Below are 22,305 nucleotides of genomic sequence, written 5' to 3'. Positions count from 1 at the left end.
GCATGATTCTGCGATGGGCAGCCAGCAGAGGCCTTGAATGTGCAGCAGAGGCGTCAGTAGTCGAAGGTCTTAAGTCTTGTTCTGTGCTGGTTCTCTGCCTAGTAAGATGGTGTGGAGGGTAAAGACATAATTCCCAGGCTTCTTGATCTGCAGAAGGGACTAAGGTTATCAGCTGGTGGTGATAACCGCGGGTGGGCAGTGTGTGGTATCCAGGTCACTTTGAAGATTCAGGGCATTAACAGAAATGGGGCTTTTTAGGGAACTGAGCCATCTGGGGATTCCACCCCCGTCTAGAGGCGGCCTGGTCAGCACCAGGCAGGGCTGCCTAGGGAACTGAGGAGCCTCGGTATTTCTCTGCCTGCCCCCTTGTTTTGCAGGAATCCAAGAGTTTTGTAATCTCCATCAGCCAAAAGAAGAGAAGAGCCTCATTAGTTCCTGAAACACAGGGGGACATGGACACAAGTAGCACATCCAGCACGTCCTGACCGCTCGGGCACAAAGTGGGGCCACAGGCAGAGAGGGACCAGACTCTGGTGCGGTGTAAAGTCACTTTAGCAGACACTTTAATCATCTAATACTTGTACCATTTTCTTTACAACACATGTAAAGGGCGTTGTTTATAAATGTGCCATTTAAAAAATAAAATCGTCTCCTCAAACCTTCCCCAAGGCCTGCTTCACTGAAAACCAATGGCTTGTTGGTCATGGAATTTTCTGCTGGAAGCTCATTTGATGACAGAACCTCTCCCTTCAGCTACTGCTGCTTCTGAATAAGCCTGAAAAGGAAGCAGAGGGATGGATGTGTGGCTTCAGTGCAAAGGACACAGTCACGGTTTTAAACAGCATGGTCCACAGTTACTCTCCAGATTGAGGAAAATCGATGGAGCCTCAAGCCAGGGCTTGTTCTGAGGTTAGCATACGATGCAGCTACATGTAGTCAGAACACCCTTGAGCAGCCTGAGATCACCCACTTAAACAGAACTGGGGTCTGTCTGCCCTGTGTAGTCATGTTACACTACACCCAGTAACTTCCAGTGCCATGCAAGACATTTGACAGGAAAGACAGAGGTGAACTCTAGAATTATCGACATTGCCAGGAGAGGCTCACTCTGTGTGATGCACAGGAACTGAGACAGCTGAGGGAAGAGGAAATTCCTGTTTTCCGTCTTACTCAGGGTATGAGGGAAGGGTGGGCAAATCCCCTTGTTCTTTCCCTCTCATTCGCTCATTTCCCTCCCCGCTCTGTTTCATGCCTACACATATGGTCGAATTTGCACATGTCCAATGTGAGGAGGGTGGGACCCCTGTAAAGGGCGATGAGATCACAAAGGCCCAGGGATGCCCAGTGCACCGGCTGGTTCTTGCCTGGCTATGCATCTGGCCACTCAGCACTGGGGGAAGCCTTCCCAGACCCCAGGCACAGCCAAGCCCAGGGGAGCTCCTCACAAGCCCCCAGCCCTGCACCATCCAGACCCCTGCCTTGATCCCGCCTCTCACCTAACACTTGTGGATCTCCAGCCCCTCGAGGCCAGGCTTCTCAAAGTCACTTGGGCAGGCCTGCAAGGGGAAAAGTCAGCCACGGTGTTCAGTCGCCACCTGTGCACGGCCTGATTCTGACTCAAGGCCAGAGCAAACCTGAAATGTACCAAGCGCATGAAGTGGCTCTATGAAAATTAAATATGGTTGAAACCACTTCAGGATGAGCCTGGTCAAATTTAAAAGATCTATTTCTCACGTCTAGAACTATATGTGAGGTTAAAAAAAATTGTGGTTCTTAATTTTAGTTTTTAAAATCACCTGAAATTAATAATGATAGTCACAGAAGGATAAATACTGTGTGATTCCATGTATGGAAGGCCCCTGGAGGTGTCAGAATCATAGGAACGGAAAGTATAACTGGCTTCTAGCGCCTGGGGTCAGGGAACAGGGAGCCGCTGTTGAATGGGTAGAGTTTCAGTTTGGGAAGATGGAAACGTTCTGGATGGAGATGGATGGTGGTTAGCGGTGGATGGTTGCACAACAGTGTAAATGTACTAGATGACACTGAACTGTACATTTAAAAAACTAACGGGCAGCCTGGCTGATGAGGAAAACATTAGAAACTCCAGGTGCCAACAGGCCTCCTCTACTTGAGCCTCTGGAGAGCAGGGGTCCCGGAGCCAGATTTCAGTCACTCACCGTCTGGAACACCGTCTGGGACAGAAAACCGGCTGTGACTTTGCTGATGTCACTCTCGCCTCCCATCTTACAAAGGATGTAGCCATACAGGTTAGCAGCCTGGAGAGAAATCCCAGCTATCACGAGGGCCTGCGCTCGGAAAAAGCAAAGGTCAGCTTTCTGAGCATATATTGAAATTTTCCTCCCAAACCAAGTAGCGGTGGCTCTGGCCCTCACCTAAAGTAACAGCCAACCTTACTGGGCATTGACAAATACTCATGGACACCTTTTAATCATCAACAACCCGAGAAGTCTGTGCCATTATCATCCCAGAGAAACTAAAGTTGCCCAAAGTTCAAGAGCTGATGCCTGGCCAAGCCAGGATCCAAACTCCGGAGTCCACAGCTTTAACCACGCTGTTGCTTATACTGTCTGTGGATATTGCGTTTTCTCAGGAATGAGCCAGATCATGGCAACAAAATACAGTAGCTCTGAAATAAAACTTCAGAACTCTGAGGCAAGCTTATTCCTACTTAGGATGTCATACACTTTTACTATAAACTCCTCTCTTCGCATTATTCGTATGTGCCAAAGGTGGAGACAACCAAAATGGCCATCAGTGTATGAAGGGATAAATAAAATGTGGCCTGTCCATATAATGGAATATTGTTCAGCCACAAAAAGGAAGTATTGATACATGCTACAGCAAGGATGAACCATGAAAATACTGCATTAAGTGAAAGAAGTCAGTCACAGAAGACCACATGTTCTATGATTCCACTTACAGGAAATGTCCAGAATAGGCAAATCTATAGAAACAAAGATGAGTGGGTGTAGGGCCGTGTGAACAGAGGCATGGGGGAGGTGGTGATGGCTGAAGGCTACAGCTTGTCTTCGGGGGTGATGAAAACATCCTGAACTTGATTGTAGTGATGGCTGCACAACTGAGTATCCTAGAAGCCACTGAATTGTACACATTAAATGAGTGAATTGTATGGTATGTGAATTATCTCAATACAGCCATTTCAATAAATCTATCAATAAAAAATAATCCACTCCTGGAACCCCTGGTTCTGTACAGATGCCGAAGCAACGTCGGAGTCAAGGCGTTGCCTTACCAGCCACTTGAGCTTCAAGGAAAATAAGGTGCTAAAGAAGAACACGATCCAGATCATCGGGCAAATAATGAGGCCGAGCCAGAAGATCCGGGCTTCCGCTTCCGTGGCAGCGATGTTGTTCGGAGACACCTGCGGGAAAGTGATTCAGGCCGCCACTGTCATCGATTTTACACGTGCTCCTGTTACGCGCCGGGGCACCGGCAGCAGCGGGCTTGGTGTAGGGCGGGCATCAGAGCTGCACGAGCCCAGCAGGACCTGTGGGAACTTCCCATGGCCTTGTCCCCATTCTGGTTGGACTTGTCTTAGGATTACCTTTCTGGCCTCAAAAATCCAGTGGCTTTTCCCATCTTCATCCACCTGGTTCCACCAGCGGAGGCCCACCATGAGCCTCCCGGTTACGTTCTGAGGAAAAGGGACAGAGTGACTCTCAGCAGGCCATAGGTATAGAGAAAGTCCTTGCCTATTCGTTGGTGAATAAAAGTTAAACTTGTACTGGGAGCAGAGAAAAAGGGAATTGAACTGTGGCAGTTTCTCGGAGTGTTTTCAAGTCTTCCGATTTTTAATTAAGCTTACCTTAAAAAGTGACAGGCTCCCCAAATGTATACATTCATATTATATAGAACATTTAAATGTTTGTATATTATGTGTAAATTTTATTAAAAATCCAAAGCCATATAGAGTTGTCATCCTCACATGGCACATATTTGCAGCCGTGACAACCAATATCCTGAAGCCATTTATTCAAAACTAAACGATTTATTTTTTTCCTGTAACTCTGACTCTGGCTCAGCATTCTTAAGTGTGTATCAGCAGTTTCAACCAGAGTACTCTTGGCTCAAATCATTGGCCACCTGCATCGGGAAAGTCACCATCCGGAAACGTGGCCTGCGTGTCTCGGGAGCAACGGCATCACGGGGGGGGCCTTACCTTCACAGACCAGAAGTCAAAGGACAGAAGGAGAAGCACAGTGACAAAACAGCCCACAAAGCTTCTGCTGAACCAGTCACAGCACACGTAGGTGACGATGGCACTCACTCGGAAAAACAGGTGGAAAAAGGTGGCCAAGGGGTGCCTAGGAAAGAACCCAGAAGGCCCCCTCACTCCAAGGGCCGAAAGGGCAGTCGCGGAGCTTGCTCCATGGTTTCCGACTGTCCACGTTCTCTGTGGCACATTTCAAGCCAAACTTAATCAGGCTGCAGCTCCAAGGACATCACCAAATTAGAAGGCCCGTAACAGTCATTGTTACACTAGCTTTTTCTTTCTCTCAAAGAATCCCGTGCTTTCCCCTAATTTGATTGCAAATATCACTTGCCCTCATTGAAAATGGGCCACCTTTGAAGTGAAATCACTCCTGCCTTCCCATCTAGCAGCGATAGTGACTAGTTCCCTAAAGATAAAGGTTGGGTTATTACCCAGTAACGGGGCGGTGAGACCACGTGCAGCCCATGGGTGCTGTCTCGTGTCATCGGGGAATGCATGTTCCTGGATAGAGGGAAATGAGAATGACATGCCAACGGCAGGTCTCACAGTTGCTCATAACGAGTGGTACCTGAATGATGAAATTTAATCTGGGGCGAGATGGTTTTGTTCACTGGGCCTCTCTAGGCACGAATGACACAGAACCAAGGGGCATGTGTTCATCCTACATCAAATGCTTTAAAAAATGGGTCTGAAAGATGAGAGCCCCAAGGGTGATCCATAATGAGGGTACACCCACTTGTCTGAGGCAGATAAATAACAAATGCCTGTAGGGGTCAGGCAGGCAACAGCCATGGGTAACATGGGGCAGATAGAAGAGAAGACACTCATAGTTTTCTATTTCTTTTTTAGGAATCCACTTCTGTTAGAGCAGAGGTAGAGGAAAACAGTCAACATCAAGAAAGCCACAGCTCAAGCCTGAGGATGCTGGCAATTAAAGTGCCACCCATTGCTAGGGAGGGAGGGGCCTCCCTCCAGTACTGCACACCTGCCCTAGTGCTGCCAGATCCAGCATTTCACAAGAAGCTAGAAATCCAGGCTTGTGATGGCAAATAGGATTTTAAAATGATGGCTACTAATGATGTTAATAAAATAATGCAGGCTGAGTATCGCCCTGGCCCACCAGACGCCAGCTTGCAACATCTAGGATGACAGAGAGGCAGCCAGCAGACCTGCAGGGGGACGAGCCTGCTGGGTCTTCCCAAAACGAAGTGGGATCAGAATAAGCAAACTAGGGGCTCCTATAGAACTGTACGGTTTCAAACTCCCAAGGGAACATGAACTAAGATTCAGAGGCGGAGTTTATAGGACTTCTGCACGTGCCCCTGGCGTTCCAAAGGTAGAAGGGCCATGCCCGAGCACCAGCCATGCGCCAGAACGCTTCTCTGTGCCTTCCAGACGCTGAGCGCTCCTGGCAGCCTGGGGGAAAAGCCAGCCTGAGGAGGGTACCTGGCATTTCAGAATTAGACGTGATGCCCTGGCCGGGTGGCTCAGGTGGTTGGAGCATCATCCTGTACACCAAAAGGCTGAGGTTTCAATTTCTGGTCAGGGCACATATGGGAGGCAACTGATTAATGTTTCTCACTTCGTGTTTCTCTCTCTCTAAAATCAATAAAAACAGATCCTCAGGTAAGGATTAAGGGGGGGAGGGGGACGTGATCACATGGAACTTCCAAGTCTGGACTGTTCCAGAAGACAAGACCGTTGGGAATCTCTTATATCCTTTTTCGCCTTAAATTTTATTAAGGATTTTCAACAAACTGTCTCAATACAATTTTACCCCTTCACGCTGAAGATAAACGAGTCTTCTCGCCAGAACTGAAAGTTCTTTGAAGGCAGAAATCATGTTTTAGATCATTTTATATCCCCAACAGTACATGACATTTAAAATTCTTGGCAAATATTTGTTGTGTCAAAACTTGTAATCGAGCCCTCTAAGGATCCCTGGGACATCTGTCCTCTGTGTAGAACAGTACAGACTTAAAAAATGTCAGAGAACCACAAGTGTGCAGTGGTCCAGGGTAAAACCTGGAAGTTGTATTCGAATAAATCCCCTGCCCACTACTTTTCTTTCTTTTTAGGCTGTGGTTTCCTGAAATAAAACACACAAAAATCCCAATTGTTGGAAAGTTCTGTTGAGTTGGGAGGTATTATTATTATTATTATTATTATCATCCAATCAAATTATTATTAGTCACACAAAGCCCAAAGCAAGTAAAAAACAATGCCTGTTGCACTTTCCAGCGTTGTTTTAATCCTGTCTTATGCAGGTTGCTCTCTGGACAACCCTCCAAGCCTCACGCAGTCTCTCCAGAGTCTGCCCAGCCTTTGCCCCCAGCTAACACTAATGTGAGAGTTTTGAAGGCCATGGCTTAAGCCTGTCCACTCCTCCTGTCCTCCCAGTGTTCTCTCCTGCCACCTCCGCAGCTACAGAGCAAACACACACACTGACAGTCACTTCCACCTCTCAGTGCCTCTGGCTTTCAACTCTACCCTCCCAGGGACCCACCTGGTCGCCCCTTGAGAGGTGCCCGACGCCAGAGCTCCGGTCTTGGCTCCAACCTCTGAGTAGCTCCACAGACTTCCCTAAGTTATGTGACCTCTCGGCCTCAGTCTCTGCTTCTGTACAATGGGAATGCCAACAGCAGCCACATCCCGGGATACTGAAAAGATCAAGTGAAGCTGCACGTATGAAGTGCTAGAAACAGCCCGGGCGTGGTAATTGTGAACAGCTGTTGTTAACTCAGCCCTCAGTCACTCGAAACTGTCCCACCTCGAGGAGCCACACTGGAAAATTCCCCTTCTAACCACAACTTTCCCTCTCTCACTCCCCGGGGGCAGGCTTTTCATCTCAGGGATTCCCCAAGACTCCAGATTCCATATTCCCCCGGCCCCGATGCTTTCACTGAAGAACCACCGTCATTGCTCGGCTTTAACACGGAGCGTTCCCTCCGGGTCTCCAACACCCCCTCCACCTGGCCCAGGGAAGCCTGTCATCTCCAGGAGAGGAGGTGGGAAGAATGCTGGCGAAAGGGGGAAATGAGACAACTCAATCAAAGTGCTGTCAAGGTGGAAAGTCTCAATGGGCTTTTGTTTAAGTTAAAATGCATTTTCAGAGTCCTGGGCCCCAGGACACCTGTTGTCTTCCTCCTTAGATGGAAACGCAGAGGTTCTCAACCTGGAACGCGCATGAACATCTCCTGAGGAGGCCTTCACATGTGCACCCCTGTCCCAAGACGCACGGGCCCAGATTGAGAGAGGGCCTGGACAGAAATTTCACAAAGGAAAGTCCTGCTCTATCCTGGATTCACAAACTCCAGCCCAAGTGCCACATCTGGCTCACTTCCTGTCTCTGCAGATAAAGTTTTATTGGAACGCAGCCATGCTCGCTCATTCGCTGGCCTGCAAAGCTGAAAATATTTATCCAGCAAGTGTGCCAACCCCTGCTCCAGACCAGCGGGAACAATTTGGTGATAAAATTAGGCACCACTCAAAACAAACCAAGAAAGAAACAAACTGCTACTGTTGGCCCCTTTCCCCCTAAAAAATCTGCTTTCAGAAGTGGCAGCGTGGGAGCTGCCTGACTAGCAGAGCCAGTGGTGATGCTGGAGAGCAGCGCTGTCTCGGGATGGCTCAGTGGGCAGGGACCGGGAAGGCCACCAAGGAGCCTTCTGGATGCTGCAGACTTTCCACATCTTGATCTCGCGTGTACACACGTATAAAAATTCATCAAGCTGAACGCTTAAGATTAGTGTACTTGACTGTATGTACATCACACCTCAATAAAAAAATGTTTCTGATTGAAGCCACTGACCAAGGAAAAATCTTTGCAAATCACCCTAAAAATTCTACATTGATACAATCCAGCAATTGCACTCCTATTTACCCAAAGAAGTTGAAAACACGTCTACATACAGATGTTTATGGCACCTTTATTCATTATTGCCCGAAACAGGAAGCAGCTAAGATGCCCTTCAATAGGTGAATGGATGAACTGTGGTACATCTACACAGTGGAATGTTACTCAGCACTCAAAAGAAATGCACTATGAAGCCATGAGAAGTCCTGGAGGAATCATAAACGCCTATGACTAAGGGAAAGAAGCCAGTCTGAAAAGGCTACATACCGTGTGATTCCAACTATATGACATTCTGGAAATTACTAAACTATGGAGACAGCGAAAAGGTCGGTGCTTGCCAGGGGTTTGAGCGCAGAGAAGATGACTAGGTGGGGCCCAGAGGATTTAGAGGGCAGTGAAACTAGCCTGTATGACATTGTAATGGTGGGCATGTCATGATACATTTGTACAACACGCTCACTCATTCGCTGGCCTGCTAAGCTGAAAATATTTACCCAGCAAGTGTGCCAACCCCTGCTCCAGACCAGCAGGAACAATTTGGTGATGAAATTAGGCACCACTCGAAACAAACCAAGAAAGAAAGAAACTGCTACTGTTGGCCCCTAGAAACTAGTCTGTATGATATCGTAATGGTGGGCATGTCTTTATACATTTGTACAACACCAAGAGCGAACCCCGATGGAAACTAGGGACTTTAGTTAATAATAATAATTAATAATAATGATATACTGGTTCATCAATTGTCACAAGTTATAACACTAATTCAAGATGTTAATAATAAGGGGAAATTTGTGGTGGGGCTTATGGGAACTGTATTTTTGTTCAATTTTTCTGTAAACCTAAAACCACTCTAAAAAAATGGGTGCTGGTCAGTGCAGGGGTGTTCTGCCCAGACAGTATGTCCCAGAGGTACACATACCCCTTTCCACAAACTTCTAAGGCAGGTTTGATTTGGGGGAAGTTTGATTTAATACTAAATTGATTAATGATCTAATAGTAGCTTTAAAATTTGCCCTTTAGTTGTTGAACAGATGAGTAAACTGTATTCAATTTGAAAACTGTACTCTGATTTTTAAGACTATCTCCAGCTTGCATTCCTCATCAGATATCCTATTTTAAATTCTCCGTCATCTTTCAGAAACCCTGGAAAGCTTTCTGCTTTTCCCTGTGACAAAGATCTAAGGAAAGACAGTGTCCTTCCTGCTAGGTTTACTTCTCCACTACAAAAAACACATCTGAGATGTCTAGAATCTGCTTCAGACTAATTTGGGGGCGGCGAGTGGATGGGTGAAGATGAAACAGGATGACCATGTGTGACCATGAAGCTGGAGAACCGGAACACCATGTTCACTGTTCTCTGTACTATTATGTAAATGTGAATTAAAAAGTAGAAAAGTAAAGAAATCATCAGAGGCCGCCTCAACTTTGCATTGAGGCAAGATGCCTTTCAGAGTAAACCAAGCCCATGGGTTGATATTCTGGGGGCCATATGTGGTTAAAAAAAAAAAAAAATTCCAGACCTAAAATTCCCCAATTGGGTAATTGGCCATTACAGTGTATGCATGAGGAAAATTCCAGAAAGCAGGTCATTTCTTCATGGCCTACCAGCCTCTCTGCAAAGAAAGGACCACCATTATATGGAGTACAAATGCCGACTGGGCCCCCCACCTTGGTCCCCACCTGGACAGTGGGTACAGTGAAAGCCAGAGAGCCTAAATCCACATTCAAGCCCCATCCTTGCTGTGTACCACCCTGGACAAGCTACTAAACTGCTCAGAGCCTCAGTGTACTCATCTGTAAAATGGGAGAACATTTACCTCAGATGTCTGAGGCTTCCAGGAGATAAAATACCTACAATGATAGACCAGGCAGTGGTTGTGGCTAATAGTAATCTACCTGTTTGACTCATTAACAGTCACGATTTTTGAGAATGGAAGTAAGAAAAAGCCTTGATCAGTGACACTCTTTTGGGATGTCCTCTGTCACACATGTTTTCCCTGTTGTTAAAAATGAGGAGGGTGCTACTATTTATTTCTTCAGCCCTGACACCCACTTAGAGCCAGGTGGCTCTTCTGCTAACAGCAGTATGCCACCGTGAAGATGTGGGAGGAAGGGGATCTCTAGTGTGAGAGGGAGACAGCTAGGATGAGGTCTGCCCCCTCAGCCACTTCATAGGCCAGCTCCCCACGTGCCCTGGAGCTTGTTAGGAATGCAGGCTCGGTGGCCCCACCCCAGACCTCCTGAGCCCAGATCATTTTAACAAGACGCCAGGTGATCCGTATGCTCATTACAGTTGATGAGCCTTCCTCTGTTCCATTTTCAAGATAAATTCAGCTCCAGGAACAAAGCAGAAAGGGATTGAAGGGTCCCATGCCTGAAAAAGCAGAGACCCCTGCAAGCCCTTCAGAAACCCCGTGGGATGGCTCACACTGAGGATGAAGCACCCGGGTGGAATCTAACTTTTCTTCTCTAGGAGGCCCCCCCAATGGTAGCACCGCCGTGCTTCAGACCCTGGCTCCCTGCTGCAAGCCCAGCGCCCCCCTCCCCTGACACCCCCGGACAGGCAGGCTCTCGGACTTCGGGATGTCTGAGGGGAGCCCGTGGCTAAGTCCTCAGCACAACGGTTTGAGTGTGGAAGCAAATCAAAGCACAGGCTTCCCCCTGGTCACCACATAGTCCCTCTGGTTCCTGTCTCCATCCCTTTGAACAGCACCCCCGCCTCAAAGCCGGATACGCTCAGCCTGCAAAACGAAGCGAGCACCCAGGGGCAAGTCATGGGCCCCTGGCCACGTGGCCCAGGCTGGGCCCTGCGTGGAAATCCTCGCCCTCTGCCTGGAGCACGTGGCAGTTCCCACCCGGGCCATGCCCTCCTGCTGCTGCTGGGCTCGTGGACCAGATTCCTTAGCTAAAGGCCCAGTTTTCCAAAACCTGGGAGCCCCAAAGAGCTGAAAGCGGGACGCAAACAGAAACTTGTTTTTGAACACATGTTCAGCGTCACCAAAGGGTGGAAACAGCCCAAATGGCCACTGACAGAGGAGTGGGTGAACAAATGCAGCCTCTCCACACCACGGAATATTATTCAGTCATGAAAAGGGATCGGCACGGATGCCTGCCCCAGCGTGGGTGAGCCCGAAAGCATTAGGGTAAGTGGAAGTCAAACCAAAGCACAGATGGTGTATGACTTCAGTACTAGGAGAGGCAGATTTATAGACGGGAAGTGGGATAGGGGCTACCGGCGCTGGCGGAGGACGGAATGGGCAGCTATTGCTTAAGGCAACGTGGGGTTGCAGTTTGGGCGATCAGAAATGTTGTGGAGACGGATGGTGGTGAGGGTTACACAACAGTGTGGATGTACTTAGTGCCACTGAACAGTACACTGGAAAATGGTTAAAATGGTAAATTTTATGTTATGCAAATTTAACCACAATTTTTAAAATATGAAAAAAAGGGAATGAATGCATGCTACAGCATGAAGGAAGCTTGAAACCATTCTGCAAAGCGAAAGAAGCCAGACACAGAAGGTCGCATCTTGTACGATTTTACTCACATGAAATATCTAGCATGGGCAAGTCCACAAACAGGAAGCAGATTAGTGGTTTCTGGGGGCCTGGGGGGGGGGGGCTGACTGCTTAACGGCCATGGGGTCCTTTTGGGGAGGTGAAAATATTCTGGAACTGAACGGTGGTGTTGGTTGCACAACATTGTGAATGTACTAGATGCCACCGAATTGTTCACTATAAAAAGGTGAAAATGGTTTTACATTGTGTGTACTTTACCACTTTACCACATTTTAAAAGAGAGAGAAAATGGGGGACCAAGAGACACTACCTTCACTGGCTCCCCTTTAGAAAGAAGGCAGCAGAGCAGGGATGGGGTGAGGGGTGTCAGAGGACCTGTGTGACCCTGGGCAAGTGACTTAACCAGTGTGTGTGTGTCCCAGTTTCCTCATCAGTAAATGGGACAAGAGTCAGAGGCACTGCAGGGCACAAAGCCAGGGGGTGCCATCTGATCCCTGGAGCCATGCAGTGCAGGCCTGCGTGGCCACATGCACTGGTGACAGCTCCGACTGCATGGGGTTGCCGGGAAGATTACATGAGAATAATCGTGCAGGTAAAGAGCTTAGGACACTGCCTGGTGGGCAGCAGGGGTCCTGCTAATGCCAGCTAATCAATGGGGAGTGACCATTCCACCGCCCTCCTATTGTGTAAGGCAGTGGAATCACCTGGTCTCCTGTTGAAATGAAGCTTCTGATTCAGGAGCGGGGGGGGGGGGGGGGGGGGGGGGGGCTGAGAGTCTGTGTTTTAATGAGCCCCCAGGAGATGCCAGTGCTGCTGGTCCCGAGACCACCTCCGAGTAGCAGGGAATAGAGGGAGGCTGTCGCCTGCTGCGTGAGTTTCCCAGGGAGCAGTAACGAAGCACCACAAACTAGGTGACTTAAAACAACAGAAATTTCTCTCGCAGTCTGGAGGCCCGCAGTCCACAATCACATGTCAGTAGGGTTGGTTCCTTCTGAGGGCTGAGAGGAACCATCTGTCCCAGACCTCAACCTGCCTTCTGATGACACCTGGTGCCCTTGGCAGTCCATGGCTTGTAGCCACATCATTCCGATTCTGCATCCACTGTCAAATGGCCTTCTCCACGAGTCTGTCTTCACATGGCTGTCTTTCAATGACACCAGTCATATTGGATTAGGGGCGCACCCTACTCCAGTATGACCTCATCTTAACTAATTACATCTGCAAAGACCCTGTTCCCAATAAGGTCACATTCTGAGATACTGGAGGTTAGGACTTTAACATACTTTTGGGGGGAAGATGACCCTGATTGTTACCTTTTCTAGTGTGCAAGAAATACGGGCTTGCAGCTGCTCTACTGGCAGAATCAGCACCAGAACCGAAGTCTTCACTCGGTCTCAGCTTAGGGTTACCCGCAGATCAACTGAAAGGGACATGTGCTTGGTGACAACAAATTCCCCCAGATACATCCACTAATGCATGCTAATCAGCCCTGCTTGGTGCACTTCCTGGCCCTGGAGCCCAAGAGCTGACACAGGAGGTGAACCCAGGCCAGGGCTTCTAAACTGCATTTTCCAAAGGAGTAGGGGCTCCTTGGAAAAGAGGCGATTCCAGGGGCAGATGGAAAAAGGCAGGGAGGAGGCTGGGACCTCGATACACCCCAGGTAGCAAGGAAGCTGTCAAAGACACCACAGCTGGGTCAGAAAGACTCAGAAGCCAACTGGAAGAGGCTCCCACTGGCCAAAAGTGAGACAATTTAAGTAGCAATAAGAAAATGTCATATGATACTTAAACTAAACCCTCAGTGGGCAGCTGTGGGGGATGCTGGGGAATGGTCTCACTACTTGAAAAAAAAAAAAGGTTAAAAATCAAGCATCTATTATGCCATTTCTCCATAAAGTATATCTTGCAATGACTATATATGTGAAGAGGGAGGGTTTCTCTTTCTAGACGCCTTTGGCTCACAGGGGAAGACAGAATGATGGGGTTAGAATGCCCCCGTGACACAACCCCAACGTTAAAGGGTAGCAGCTGAGGACCACCAGGCATTAGGAGCTCCCCGATGAAGGACACACCAGAACCACCCAGCTCAGCTGCTCCCACATGCTGACTTTTAGGAACAGTGTGAGATAATATTTCTTATCCGAAGCCCCTAAGTTTGGCAGTAATTTGTTATGCAGCAATAGCTAACTAATACAGGCTCTAATACTGAAGACGTTTTACTCTGTATAACCCACATTTTGTCAGGTGGTTCCTAAGAGCAGGAGGACAAGGGGATCAGGCTCCTCTAATGATCAGGGTGGAAAATGAAGAATCCCAGGCTCACTTAAAGACAGCTGGGGGTGAGAAGCACGAGGGCAGCTGCAATTACACTCCCCTCTTTTAAACAGGAGACTCAGGTATTAACCAAGGGAGAGAAAGAACACAGAGCGGCCAAGGGCTGACTTTCCAGAAGGCTGGAGAGGAAGTCAGCTGGCAGGAAGGTGCTCAGAGCAGGTGGCGCCCGGCGAGGCTGAGGAGGGTGAGGAACCTGGACTCCTCTCGTTTTCACCCTTGCTCTGAGTAGGGTGCTTTGTTCCTTTTCCACTGGAAGTAGAAAGTAGAATTCACTCATTTATGTGCTTTTGTTTCTGAAGAGCTGCTAGATTCTGCTAGAAATGGGCAGGATTTGAAGGCATGAAATATTAGCTCTTGTATGAGCCTGCGTCTGTTATTTGGCTCTTGGGAGCTTCAGTTTACTCATCTGCAAAATGGAGAGAATCCTATCTCACATCATTTCCTTCCTTCCTTTCTTCCTTCCTTCCTTCCTTCCTTCCTTCCTTCCTTCCTTCCTTCCTTCCTTCCTCCCTCCCTCCCTCCCTCCCTCCCTTCCTTCCTTCCCTCTTTCTTTCAACATTTTAATGTTTTTGGAATCAGGATACACTCACTAATGGTTTCAAATATTAATACAGTGTTTATTTTCTACCTCCAAAAGCTTTAACTGAACCAGTGCACTTTAAAATGATAGCATCTTAGAAACAAAGAGCCCAGCTTCCAGATTATTTAATGGGAGAACTGAGTGAAATATTAATTCGTTCAGCAAATACGGATCACTACCAAGACCAAACTCACAGAACATATACCACCAAGAGTGAACCCTAATGTAAACTGTGGGCTTCGGGTGATTATGATGCGTCATGTAGTTTCATCGGTTGTAGCAAATGTTTCATCTGGTGTGGGTGGTGATAGTAGGGGAGGCTATTTGTGGGAGGGGGGCAGCAAGGTATATGGGAAACCTCTGTACCTTCCCTTGAACCCAAAACTACTAAAAAAAGAAGTTTAGCCCAGCTGGTGTGACTCAGTGGTTGAGCATTGACCCATGAACCAGGAGACTGGTTCGATTCCCCGTCAGGGCACATGCCCAGGTTTTGGGCTTGATCCCCAGTCGGGGACGTGCAGGAGGCAACCGATCAATGACTCTCTCATCATGGATGCTTCTCCGTCTCTCTCCCTTCCTCTCTGAAATTAATAAAAACATATTTTTTGAAAAAGGAAGTTTAAAAAATAATAATACAACAACAAAAATTTATTGAAGTGAAATTCACATCACATAAAATTAACCATTTTAAAGTGAACAATTCAGGGTTGTTCCAAAACATTTCTATCAGTCCAAAGTGAAACCCCACACCCATCTGGCAGTTTCTCCCCATTTTTCCCTCCCCGCAACCCCTGGCGGGCCACCAACCTGCTTTCTGTCTCTGCGGCGAGTCAGATTTCAAAAGTGACCCATTCCAATTTTTAGATTTAAATTCACATTCATTTAAAATACCTCCCTGGAGTAAGAGAGTACCTCTTAGGCTTGGAATCAGTCAGGCAAAAATTGGCCTTTTGCAATTTCTATTCTAAAGTATTTTGAAATTCAGGCGAGAGAGACATCTGTATTGAGATTCAGGAAAACTATGACCATCTATTAACATCTATTTGTTGCTGTTTCTGAGTCATTCCAGAAGCCACCTTACTCCCCTGATGAGTGATCATTGGCCATGGAACACCCAAGGCTGAGCCCCTGTGAGCATTTCCTTGGGGCTAGTAAAGGGCCAGCACTGGGGCTTTTCCCCTTGGATTCCAGACTGTATTTATTAAGTTGGTCTTTACTAAGGAAATGTCATTGGCATCATCATCACATGCCGGAATATATGACTAAGCCTTATATCAACAGCTACCCCCATCCCAATGGAAAACACACACACACACACTCTCTCTCTCTGAGCATTCCTTATCCAGAAATGGACAACCTAGGAAAATATTCCAAATCCTTGGGAGCACAGCACAATCACATAGCAGGAGCCTTTCACACTCAACACCTACTGAGCTAGCACCTTCCAGTAGAGAACCTGAAGTTCAGGCCCTTCCTTGGTTTGAGCTCCCTGGGGATGCTGATGAGGCTGAGATCTCTGCGGAATGCAGACCCAAGGCCTGCATCTGGGACCCCCTGCCTTCCGCCACCTCTCCAATCTCAGAAGGCCCAAACCTGCTGCTGGCAGAATTTGGACAAAGGTCAACATGAACCAGGTTCCCATATGCACCCCTGGAACCCAGCCAGTCCAGTCCACCAGCATCTTTCACCCTTCATGGACCTAACAGGGCTCACTGCTTCCTTTCTTGCCCTAGAGGCCACATGGTAGACAGGCTGCTTTTTCAAGTGTCAACCAGACCATACCATCCCTGCTCATCTACAAAGGTTGCCCATCAAAAGCAGACAAAATTCCAAAATTCCCCATGGGAATCCTCAAAGCCCTTCACATCCTTTCCCCTAACAAATCTCCAACTGTGTCTCTTCCTCCCATTCTCTCACTTTTCACACCCTGGCTTGGTTGTAACAATCCCTAGAACATACCTCACCTCAGGGCCTTTGCACTTGCTATTTCCTCTGCCAGAACTCCTTTCCTGTGGATCTTTCCCATGCCTGGCTCCTCTTTCACATTTGGGTCTCAGTCCAAATGCACCTCCTCAGGCTTCCTCTGAGCCCTCCACAATCTAAAGAAGCCCCCTGGCCCTTTTTCTCTCATTCCTCTTCGTGACACCACTCTCTGAGGTTACTTTGTTTAGATATTTGCTTGTATGTTCTTACCCCTAATTAAAATGTCAGCTCCAGGAGGGCAGGGACCTCTGTGTCCCCTAGAACAGTGTTTGGCACACAAAAGTCCTTGAACGTTTTTGTTGATCAAATGAATAGATGAGTGAACAAAAGAATAAACCAGTGATTCTCAAAAGGGAGCTGATTTGGGGCCTCCCCAGCAATGTCTGAAAACACTTCTGGTTGTCACAACTGGGGGGCTGCCATTAACATCTAGTGGGTGGAGGCCAGGGATGCTGCTGAACATCCTACTGTGCACAGGACAGCCCTTGCAATAAATGACATCCAGCACCAAATGTCAGTTAGCGTCAGCCCTGGAATAAATGAAATAACGAGTTAAATCCTCCAGGGGCACGCAGTTAAGCTGTCCAATATCAAACATCAAAGAACCTGACCAATGTCCCCTTCTGGTCACCAACTTCCTTGATTGTGTGGGTCATCACATTCAGCAGAAATCTCTCTTCAGTGATTTGATGGTCAGGATGGCTTATGCTTTCAATTTCATGGTAACAAGAAATATAAATAAGAGGAAGTTAAATGGCTGTAGATATAAGGAATTCATTTCAAACTATGTAATTCGTGCCCTAATCAAAGAGAACTGAAATTTGTCTAGTTCCCCGATTCTGTGGGTTCTTTTCCTTGGTAATCATGGACCTTCCTTAAAATTAAATAATTAGCTCTTGGTGAGACCTGTTTATGTGTCATATTTCTATATTTTTAAAATAGATTTTAGAGTGGGAAAGGGGCAGGGTGACTTGCTCCCCAAAGTCACTGGGGACAAGGGGAACCGAGAGGGCAAGGGGTCCTCACTTATTGAGGCAAACAGACTTCCTGGAATAACAACAAAGAAACCAATATTCTTCTCTTCGTTGTGTTGGAGCATAATGTGTGTGGGGGTGCAATTAGGGATGGGCCTGAGAGTAAAGGGCAACCACCAAGGCAACGTCAGTACCATCACCTGCCCCACTCTCCGTCCCTGCCCCGCCCCCCACCAGCTTCCTTGGGTCCCTGTCAAACACAGAGGTGTCAGGAATGCTCAGACTTTCTTCAAATGCAAATTTAACTTACCCAAATCGGCATCCTAGGGAACCAGAGAATAACCTAAGTCAGGGTTCTCACCAGGGACAATTCTGCCCCCAGGGCACATCTGGCCACAGCTGGAGTCACAGCTCAGGAAAGGAGGGGAGCAGTGCTACTGACATCCAGTGGGTAGAGGCCAGGGAGGCCATGCCACTCAAGTCCTACAGTGCACAGAACACCCCACGACAGAGAATTATCCAGGCCCAAATATCAACAGAGCCCAGACTGAGAAAGCCTGCTCTAAATGGGGGTGGGGTGCATAAGACTGAAAGACTGAAGCCCTGGAAATGTTGTTCCCATGACAGAGCTCCTCCCTGAGTGTCGCCCCCGAAGCACAGTGTCATAAGATGGGGACTCTAGAGCCAAACTCCCCGCCCTGCATCTAATAGCTGTGTGACATCCGGCAAGTCATTCAACTCTTTCCCTCAATTTCTTTAATCCTGAAACTGATAAAAATCACAGTATCTGTCCTAGCCAGTTTGCTCAGTGGTTAGAGCACCAGCCCATAGACTGAAGGGTCCCTGGTTCAATTCCGGCCAAAGGCACATACCTCGGTTGCAGGCTCGCCCCAGTTGGGGTGCGTGTGGGAGGCAACCAATCAACGTGTCTCTCTCACATTGCTGTTTCTCTCTCTCTCCCTTCCACTCTCTCTGAAAAGCAATGGAAAAAATATCCTCAGGTGAGGATTAAAAAAAAATCATAGTGTCTACCTCATAGGTTTGTCATACAGATTAAGTGAATTAGTATAAGTAAGACACCTAGAATAGTGCCTGCATATAGCACGTGCTAGGAAAATGTTTGCCATTATTGTTTTTCATTCGATTTAACTTCCTCTAAAACACAGCCAACAATTTCATCTGCAGCTCATTTTGAGGAAGAGCTTTTGTGTCACACAGAAAGATAAACTGACATGGAAGACAAAATGTTATTCTACTTGAGAGGCTAGTCAGGGATTTGCATGGGCAGTTTTGGCTTCACATGGTTTTTGCCTTGTGACCTGGTTCTCGATAAAATATGACTCCCTGTGGCGTTCTTCTGATTGAGATGAGTAAGAACCAACCATGAAACACTGACCACACCAGCCCTGACAACTGAAACCCAGATCAGATCCAAGGAATCCGTCAGAGGCAAGAGGAGATCTTTGGGTCCAAATGAATTTTGTGAAGACCGTGCCTTGAAAGTATAAACATAACTTTCCACAGGAGGGACAGTCTCCAGCTCCAGGGACAACCCCAGTGCGACGTCCTGTTCTAGCTGAGGATATGCCTCCACCAAAGTCCTGCCCAGACAGAGGACACAGAAGTCCCACCTATCATCAGGTAACAGGTACCATTTATGAAGCCCACATGAGGTGCAGGGGTTCCACCAGTCTTGTTAAACATGTTTGTCACTTGATTTAGTACCTATGATGGAATATTACCCCCATTTTACAAATGAGAATATGAGGGATCCAGAAGGTGCCCTGACTTGTTCAAGGTCACCATGAATAAAGGGTCAACACCAGGCTAGCCTGGGAGTGACCTGGGTGGAACAGCCCCTGGGTTGGAGGACAGAGCTGTCAAGCAGGCCATGGATCTCGGTGAACAGAATCAGAAAGGTTTGCAGGATATAGAGGCTGAAGCTACTAGGTGTCACGGTGACTCACAGCACTCTGGCCGCTCCCTCTGGAAGCCCAACATGGCCCATGCTGATGACACCAGGAATATGGGGGGGGGGGGGGCTGGGTCTCCCAATGAGATGAAGATGCTATGTCGCTGCCCTGTACCCTTTAGTTACAGCTAAGATTCTGATCATGTCACCGCCCTGTACAAATTCCAACTCTAGAACTGCACTGTCCAATATGGGAGCCATGTGTGGCTATTTAAATGAAAATTAAATATTCAAATTTCTGTCCCTTGGTCACACAGCTATGGATCAAGTGCTCAGCAGCCACATGTGGCTGGTGGCTACCATATTAGATAGCACAGATATAGTACATTCCCATTCCCATAGAAAGTTCTAGTGGACATCACACCTCCATAATTTCGCTTATAAGCCCTTCAGGGCACGGCCCCAGTCTCTGCCCAGACTACTCCCCAGTGAACCACTCTTAGCTCTCTAAACTCATCCTACCTTTAAGTCTTTGCATGTGACACCTTACCGTCCTTCCCTGCTTAGCTAACTCCTACCCGTCCTTCAGGTCTCAGCTCAGCTGTCACCTCTTCCCCTGACCAGGATAAGCGCCCAAGCATGTGAACACTGAGTTGTAACAGCCATGGGCATACCTACACCCTGTACCCCCACACCAGTGGCTTTCAACGGGGAGCAAGTTTGCCTCCTGGGGGACATTTGGCAGTGAAATGTCCCCGATTACTGGTGGGGTGCTATTGGCATCTGGAGACATTACTGGTGGGGTGCTACTGGCATCTGGTGAGTAGAGGCCAGGGATGCTGCTAAACATCCTACAATGCACAGGACAGCCCCACAGCAAGAAGTACCTGGCCCAGAATGTCAGCAGTGTTGAGACTGACCATCTCTGCTCTCAACTGGGCAACTCCATACAGGCAGGGTGTGTGTCTTTAGACCACGTATCTCCGGCCACCAGCCCAGAGTCGGACATACAGGAGGTACTCAATAAAGACTGAGCATATAATGAGTTTAGATGCTGTATAAGATTCTTGCCCCAGGATCAAGTTCTTTCACAATTTCTTTCCTTAAAGATGCTCTCTGATCACTATGGTAGGCTGAATGGACTCCAAAATTTGCAGGTCCTACTCCCTGGAACCTGTGAGTGTTACCACATATGGCGAAAGGGACTTTGCAGATGTGATTAAGGATGCTGAGATGGGGAGGTTATCCCAGATCATTCAGCTGGGCCTTAAATGCACCCACAAGTAACCCTATAGGAGGAAGGAAGAGGGAGATTTGACACAGAGAAAAAAGGCAATGCGAAAATGGAACAGAGAAAGATTTGAAGATGCTACACTGCTGGCCTTGAGGAGGGAGGAAGGGGCCCCAAGCCAGCAGTTACCAGGATCTGGAAAAGACAAAGAACAGACTTTCTCCAGAGCCTCCAGAGGGAGTGTGGCCCTGCTGACACACTTTGGTTTCAGCCCAAAGTGACTTCGGACTTCTGGCCTCCAGAACTGAGAGGATAAATTTCTGTTGTTTTAGGCCAACAAGTTTATGGTAATTTGTTACAGTGGCCCTAGGAAACGAATACCATCCTATTCCATTCTGAGGTTTATTGGATTTGGATCAGAGAATTTTAAAGGAATGGCATGTAGGTGCCAGGTCCCCATGTCTGCTGGTCTGATGGCTGGAGGGAGAGATGGGGCAGAAGCAGGTGAGTGAGTGTGGCTGAGCTATGGATGTTGTAGATGCAGCAGCTGCCTGGGTCATCAGCAATCACATTTATGGGTCATTTTTCACACCTTAGTCCTGCTGCTTTCTGCGATGCTGACAGTCTCAGGCAGGCAAGTGATTTGACCCAGAACACTAAGTCTGTCTGTCTGGAACTGAAGCAGGGATCAGAATAAAAATTCAAGCCCTTGTCCACCTCTCTAGCCTCCTGTCAACCCCTTTCTCTTCTCCCACCACCCACCAGACATAGAGGATTTTCTCTGACTTTCCAACATGGCCTTAGGGTCTTTGCACCTGCTGTCCCTTCCACGTTGAACTCTTCCTCGGGGGTCTCCCATGACTGGCTGCTTCTCATCATTCAGGTCTCAGCTCAAACATCACCTCTTCAGAGATGCCCTCTCTGATTGCACTAATGCAAGCGGCCTTGCCCAGTTACTGTCTCTTTCATCCCTGTTGATTTTCTCCAAACACCTTTGCTTGCCTGTTCAATGTTAGGTGTCCTCCCAGTTGTCCCCACCACCACACACACACACACACAAACACACACACACTGCAGGCTCCAGGAGAGCGGGGACTTTGATCTGTCCAGGGTGTGTCCCTAGCCCATGCCTGGCACACACCAGAAGCTCAATACATTCTGAATGAATGAATGAATGAATAAATGAATGAATGTGAGTGAGTGAGTGAACGAATGAATTTGGGGGATGCCTGCCCAAAGCCGTCCAATCATACCTGATTTTGGCTTTCCGAAAGGCCAGCTCCTCTTCGTTGCCGAAGTCCAAGGATACATCCTCAGTATCATCCACCAGGGCCTGGGGGCGGGCGCCAAAGACGAGTGACAGACCCGCCCGGGGTGCACAGCCCACCCCCATCCTTCCCGCAGGCGGGGCCCTCCCCTGCGGCTGCGACTCCAGGCCTTCCCCACCCTCCTGTCCGTTTAGGGTCCAGCCCGGCCCGGCCGCGCATCCCCCTCCTCCCCGCTTCCCTGGCGCTCCCGCAGGCTCCTCCCACCTCACCGCCATCCCTCCGCGCCCAGCATCCCCGCGGCCCCACCTGCTTCATCCTCCCTGGAGCCCAGGCCCCAGGCCCCGGCTCTGCCGCTCGCTGCGAAGGAGCTGGGGTGCCCGCGGGGCCTCCGGCC

The 22,305-nt window shown here is 48.3% G+C and overlaps 2 protein-coding genes across 4 annotated transcripts in view; one reads left to right on the top strand and one right to left on the bottom strand.

Moving 5' to 3' along the window:
- NUBP1 (NUBP iron-sulfur cluster assembly factor 1, cytosolic) overlaps positions 1-662 on the top strand; it is a 17,541-nt gene extending 16,879 nt beyond the window's left edge. For both annotated transcript variants that reach the window (XM_087815652.1, XM_016197589.2), the window contains one exon: positions 378-662. In XM_087815652.1, coding sequence (XP_087671778.1) covers positions 378-439 — 62 coding nt within the window. In that variant the 3' untranslated portion in view covers positions 440-662. The remainder of the gene's footprint in view (positions 1-377) is intronic.
- On the bottom strand, positions 525-22,305 carry TVP23A (trans-golgi network vesicle protein 23 homolog A). 2 transcript variants are annotated; one of them, XM_016197591.2, is made up of 8 exons: positions 22,218-22,305; positions 21,897-21,976; positions 4,202-4,346; positions 3,587-3,676; positions 3,275-3,403; positions 2,178-2,306; positions 1,497-1,556; positions 525-775 (listed from the first exon to the last, which is right to left on the bottom strand). In XM_016197591.2, the coding sequence occupies exons 1-7, from the start codon at positions 22,224-22,226 to the stop codon at positions 1,497-1,499; spliced, it is 642 nt and encodes a 213-aa protein (XP_016053077.1). In that variant the 5' UTR covers positions 22,227-22,305; the 3' UTR covers positions 525-775. The 2 variants fall into 2 exon arrangements, with proteins under 2 accessions (XP_016053077.1, XP_016053078.1); XM_016197592.2 differs by lacking the exon at positions 1,497-1,556 and having other exon boundaries at positions 526-775.

The sequence above is a fragment of the Miniopterus natalensis genome, chromosome 3 (assembly GCF_054644295.1).
Source record: "Miniopterus natalensis isolate mMinNat1 chromosome 3, mMinNat1.hap1, whole genome shotgun sequence".
Classification (NCBI taxonomy): domain Eukaryota; kingdom Metazoa; phylum Chordata; class Mammalia; order Chiroptera; family Miniopteridae; genus Miniopterus; species Miniopterus natalensis.
This window is presented reverse-complemented; position numbering and strand designations above follow the sequence as displayed.